Source organism: Harpegnathos saltator, unplaced genomic scaffold, assembly GCF_003227715.2.
Source record: "Harpegnathos saltator strain DR-91 unplaced genomic scaffold, Hsal_v8.6 scaffold404, whole genome shotgun sequence".
NCBI classification, from domain to species: Eukaryota; Metazoa; Arthropoda; class Insecta; order Hymenoptera; family Formicidae; genus Harpegnathos; species Harpegnathos saltator.
The window spans coordinates 1,415-7,916 of record NW_020230211.1 but is presented as its reverse complement, the minus strand read 5'-3'; the positions used below and the strand labels follow the sequence as shown (position 1 = coordinate 7,916).

Genomic DNA, 6,502 nt, shown 5'->3' with positions numbered 1-6,502 from the left:
TATAAATCAGTACCGAAAACCGAAGACCGATCAATACGTAATTTTTCCATCAAATTAACGCGGATAAATGAACGATTCGTATTAATTTTCTGTTTTCTTATAGAGAAATGAAAGAGTAAATCAGTACCGAAAACCGAATATCGATTAATACCGTAAATCAGTGTCAGAGAATTGTCCAAGTGCAATGACAATTTGTTCTTATTTTTCAGGTACTTACCCCTTTAATTTACTTAACAAATTAACTGTGTTAAACGCACGATCCGTATCAATTTTTCTTTTCTTATAAAGAAATGAGAGTATAAATCAGTACCGAAAACCGAAGACCGATCAATACGTAATTTTTCCATCAAATTAACGCGGATAAATGAACGATTCGTATTAATTTTCTGTTTTCTTATAGAGAAATGAAAGAGTAAATCAGTACCGAAAATCGAATATCGATTAATACCGTAAATCAGTGTCAGAGAATTGTCCAAGTGCAATGACAATTTGTTCTTATTTTTCAGGTACTTACCCCTTTAATTTACTTAACAAATTAACTGTGTTAAACGCACGATCCGTATCAATTTTTCTTTTCTTATAAAGAAATGAGAGTATAAATCAGTACCGAAAACCGAAGACCGATCAATACGTAATTTTTCCATCAAATTAACGCGATAAATGAACGATTCGTATTAATTTTCTGTTTTCTTATAGAGAAATGAAAGAGTAAATCAGTACCGAAAATCGAATATCGATTAATACCGTAAATCAGTGTCAGAGAATTGTCCAAGTGCAATGACAATTTGTTCTTATTTTTCAGGTACTTACCCCTTTAATTTACTTAACAAATTAACTCTGTTAAACGACGATCCGTATCAATTTTTCTTCTCTTATAAAGAAATGAGAGAATAAATCAGTACCGAAAACCGAAGACCGATCAATACGTAATTTTTCCATCAAATTAACGCGGATAAATGAACGATTCGTATTAATTTTCTGTTTTCTTATAGAGAAATGAAAGAGTAAATCAGTACCGAAAATCGAATATCGATTAATACCGTAAATCAGTGTCAGAGAATTGTCCAGTGCAATGACAATTTGTTCTTATTTTTCAGGGTACTTACCCCTTTAATTTACTTAACAAATTAATTCTGTTAATCGAACGATTCTCGTATTCAATTTTTCTTTCGTCTTATAAAGAAATGAAGTAGAATAAATCAGTACCGAAAATCCGAAGACCGGATTCAATTAAGTAATTTATCTCATCAAATTAACGCGGATTAAATGAACGATTCGTATTAATTTTCTGTTTTCTTGTAGAGGAATGAAAGAGTAAATCAGTACTGAAAATCGAATATCGATCAATACCATAAATCAGTGTCAGAAGATTGTCCAAGTGCCAATGACAATTCGTTCTCATTCCCGAGTCTTTCCCGAGTCGAAATATTAATTCTACATTGATCCTGCAAATTGCATCCAATTTGAAAAATCATTGCCAGAATATCTAGATGCGCAATAGTGAACAAGCTTTGTCTTACCTGAACGTTACATCTGGCTACTCTCGCAGTCTCGCCCATGATGAGTCTTCAACAGCGACGTATTCCGCAGTTTAATACTCGTTTATCTCGATAATGTATATGTACTTAATCCTTATATTCTTAATTTAAATGAGCAATTTTTGTTGATATTGATTATATATTTGCTTAACAGCGCCAAGAAAGAGAACAAAGATAAACACGTAAATAGAACTGTCTTTGTTAGAACTGCGCGTGAGATAAATATATAAGGATTAAATAATCATATAAGAATTAGAGGAAATGGGAGATGAAAAACACTTTTTATTCTCATCATTCTTAAAGTTCTTTTTTCTTTTTCTTCTCTTTTTTTTTTTCTTTTTCTAATGAGAATGATGAGAATTGTAGCTCTCAAAAGAGCTGAAGCTGCAAAAAGACAACGGTTATGTCTAATAATGCTGTTTCACTAATAGAGATTTTAATTCTAATTCGGTACAATAAGAAAGATAAACAAGAATGAGAAACGGACATTCTAGCAGATTCTAAAGGGAAACAGCAATCTGAGCATTATTAGGCGAATAAAAATCAATACTTGTAAAATTTATATCAGATTCTAAGATCATTATTCATAGTTTTTTAAATTATGTGCAATTTTTCATTGAGAACATAATTACAAATTTGTATTCATAAACCTTAGCTTGCCTTAGCAACCTTGCTTGAATAGACATTCCATATTTTATGAGAAAAGAAAAGTAGAACTCATGTTACGTGAAATTAGTTTAACGAATAATCAAATTTCAAACTATTTTTCAGATGATAAACTATGAATGCTGATCTAATTTCGACTCGGGTATGTCTTACTTCGAATAAGGTCCGTTAAAATCAGAAAAATCTTGAGTAATAATAATGACTCGAGATACCTCGAATACCATATATGATGTATCGCTGTCCACGTCTCTCGGCGCGCTCCCAAGTCCTCTGCATCCTGACTTCTCGATCCGACTCCTCCTTCTGGTTACTCCGTCGCAGCACCCCCGGATACTCCATCGTAGCACTGGCGACGACACTGACTCTAGCTCTAACACTCGCGCAAGTAAGATTCGGACAAAGAAACGCGTATTAACCGATACGACTACCGACACTCGTACTCTGCGTCGCGGTATGCGCGTCGTTCGTCGGCCCGAGGCGCAATGTCCTTTCCGCAATCACGGAGTCATGTATAAGCGTATGAAAACAAACAATCGGGAAGGCACGGTTACCCCCCACTTTGCCGATCAGTGTTGATGCCTGCGTCGTCCGTTAGCTGAAAATGAAAACAACTCGTATTTTCAAAGCATGCCTGTGAGAGATTCGCTTCAAACTTCGTAATACTTTACGTCTGTCCCAAGAATCATATTACGCCGAATTTAAACCGTCTCTATTGACATGCGAATTTTGTCTCGTTCTTATTAAATGTTAGATTATCCGCTGCGGACAATAAGTCTTCTACTTTTCATCTAATATTCAATGATAATAAATAACATTTAATTGCATTCGTTTGACATTTTTTATTTCGAAAATAAAAAAATATATACCAGGGTGAGATTTCACCATAACAACATCAACGTGATTTTCTTTGATGCTTTTTTTAAAAGTTCAAATATTTCGTCGACTCGCGGGATATTTATAATTGGAGTCTCGTCGCGTTAATTAACATGTGCTCCTCCGAGAGGATCGAATGCTCACCGACGGCCACTGTCAGTGCCACGAGCGAATGTCCGGAGCGGCGGGATGCTGAATTAAAAAACAAGACGAAGTGAACGGGACGCGGGCAACGATACATCATGCGTCTCCATACATGTCAAATTGTTTATTATAGAAGAGCTTTGATACGGCAATATATATTCGAAGATTTAACATTTAATAGTACTTTTATTTTTTTCTGCTCCTTCCCCCTCTCCCCCGCTCTTTTTAGACCACGGCCATAGTCTGGAATAGAGATGGCAACTGTCATTGCAGCACGGACATAAACCGCCTGAAAGTGGATGTAGCATGGACTTCCACCATATGCAGATTTTAACCACCGAGACCTGAAAGTGGATGTACTATCGTAGTTCCCCTCTCAAAATGGATGCAGATGGCGTCCTTTCCCAGTGCGGAAAGTCGGTGTCGCAGAAAATGTCGTATTGGCCGCTCTCAGGTTACTCTCTGCTCTTACAGCTATTGTAGACGAGCCTTTACTGTTACAGCTATTGTAGACGAGCCTTAAAACAAATATATATATGACTGCGTTCCGTTTCACGCAATATGCGCGCATCTTCTACAGTATACGTAACATGAACTATATATAAACGCGCATATTCACGCATATGCGTGAAACGGAACGCGGCCTTCGTCTCACTCTACTTATTGCATCAGTGCAGCAGTGCAGCGAAAAAGAATAGTTGTGTAGCAACGCTGATCAAAACGCTTGAGAACACGATTGTGCAAGGTTGGACACAGTTACGATGTCGAAAAAGGCGAGAGTTTTTGATATTCAGGAGATGATGCAGAATATTAGACAAACTCTCGAGAACAACAAAGCAGCAGCTCTCCAACAAGAGAAACCTGCAGACGAAACTGCGGAATCCAAAAAGGATGAGAGCAAAGAGAATGACGACGAAAATGACCTGATCGGTCCACCGATACCACTTTCGCTGTCTCCCGATTCAAGGACGAAAACTTCAGACACAAGTGAGGAAGAGAAAAGAAACGATAGCGAAGACGATGAGGATGAAGAATCGTCCGACGATGAATCGCCTAACAAAATACCATGCACTCACGAAGTGATAATGACGCATGGCACAAAAGCTGTTACTGCCATCGCCGCGGATCCCTCTGGCGCTCGATTAGCCTCAGGATCCGTTGACTACGATGTATGTTTCTGGGACTTTGCAGGTATGGACTCGTCCATGAGGAGTTTCAGAACCTTGCAACCATGTGAAAATCATCCTATTAAATGCCTACAGTATTCAACCACAGGCGACATGATATTAGTGGTATCGGGAGCAGCACAGGCCAAGGTTCTGGACCGGGATGGTTTCGAAAAGTGTGAGACAGTAAAAGGTGATCAGTATCTTATAGACATGTCGCGTACCAAAGGTCATACTGCCAGTCTGAACAGTGGCAGTTGGCATCCATTCTCGAAAGAACAGTATCTCACTTGCTCTCAGGATAGTACATGTCGGATATGGGTTCTGAACAGTCCACGCTGTCATAAGAGTTTGATAAGATGCAGGGCACAGAATGGTGTAAAGACTGTACCGACCACTTGTACATATAGTCGAGATGGTACTGTGATTGCATGTGGATGCATAGATGGTTCAATTCAAATGTGGGATCAGCGAAAAAATTTTGTGACTCCTTCTTTGGTTTCACGTGGTGCACACACACAGCACACTGAGATATCAAGCCTGAGTTTTTCCTACACCAAACAGATGCTGGCTAGTAGAGCTTGCGACGACACTTTAAAATTATGGGACTTGCGGATGTTCAAATCACCAATCTTTGTGGCAAAAGATTTGTTCTCACGTTACAACACAACTGACTGTATGTTTAGTCCAGATGACACGATGGTGGTTACAGGACAGTCCTTGAATAAAGGTGCACAGAATGGCAAGATGTTGTTTTACAATAGCACAACATTTGATGTAGTCAATCAGATCTCTGTAACGAATTCACATGTGATCAAGACTCTGTGGCATCCAAAATTAAATCAAGTATTTGTTGGCTGTGGCAATGGTATTGTAAAGGTGTACTACGATCCTAAAAAGAGCATGAGAGGCGCCAAGCTGTGTGTTGTTAAAACACATACCAAGCAGAAACATATTGAAATAATGTCTACGCAGCAAATTATAACACCTCACGCGCTTCCTCTATTTCGTCAGGACAGACCCAAGTCAGTTCGTAAGCAAATGGAGAAAGACAGATTGGATCCCGTTAAATCAAGACGTCCTGATCTGCCTATTACTTCTGGTCAAGGTGGTAGAGTAGCATCATCAGGAGGAACACTCAGTTCCTATGTTATCCGAAATCTTGGCCTAAGCAAGAGAATAGAGGATGATCAAGATCCTAGAGAAGCTATTCTTAAGTATGCTAAGATAGCAGAAGAGAAGCCATATTGGATCGCACCAGCATACAAGAGGACGCAACCAAGGACTATCTTTCAAACTGATGATCAGGACGGCGGCCTGAGCAACAAAAGACAGAAACAATGAACTTATATTTATTTTGTACAGACCACTTTAACTTATGTTTTATTATTTAATATATATTTAATGTATATTATTACTTAAAGTAATTTTGTTACAATAAATGTAATATTAATTTTTTTGCATTCGGTGCAGTAAAATTATATGATATTCAAATAGCTCCTGTAAAAAAGTATATTTTGCAAATATAAATACCTAAACCACCTTAAGTGTACAATAAAGTATTAATTTTATAAATAATTTTTGTACAGTCGATACTGATTTGACACAAGATTTACCGACAGTAGGTTATTAAATAAAGAAGTTCTGTAGCGCCTGTAACGCCAATGGTCGTTAGTATCATCTTGTCTCTGCAGGAAACCCTTCTAGAAATTTGTTATATAAAGCCAACCTCTCTACTTCTATCTCTATCTAAACAACCGTCATAAGAAATATATCTTATGAATTATACGTAGTATAAAAGTGAGCGAATTGGATAAGTGTTCCATCGAAATTATTGAGAGCAAGCATTTTTAAGTTATTTTCAGTTATAAATAAGAATAACATCGATTCTCGAGAAGTTACTTTATCAACTTACGTATAAGTCAAATTACATTAAACATGTCTGAGTTGATACAAACAAATAGTTCTAAAAGTTCTTTATTTCCTACATCTGCTATTCTCGATCAGGATACGAGCAACTCGAGCAATGTGAGCAAAGGTAAACATTATTTCCTCATTATTTTGTTTCATGTATAAGCTGTCTACCTACGTGAAAAAAATGTCACATGACTAAAT

At 37.4% G+C, this 6,502-nt stretch overlaps 1 protein-coding gene across 1 annotated transcript; it reads left to right on the top strand.

Annotated features, from left to right (window-relative positions):
* Positions 1–3,829: 3,829 nt before the first annotated feature.
* LOC112589118 (gastrulation defective protein 1 homolog) lies at positions 3,830–5,783 on the top strand. Its single transcript, XM_025301210.1, has one exon. It carries the CDS (start codon positions 3,983–3,985, stop codon positions 5,729–5,731), a length of 1,749 nt encoding a protein of 582 aa, XP_025156995.1. The 5' UTR covers positions 3,830–3,982; the 3' UTR covers positions 5,732–5,783.
* Positions 5,784–6,502: the final 719 nt, after the last annotated feature.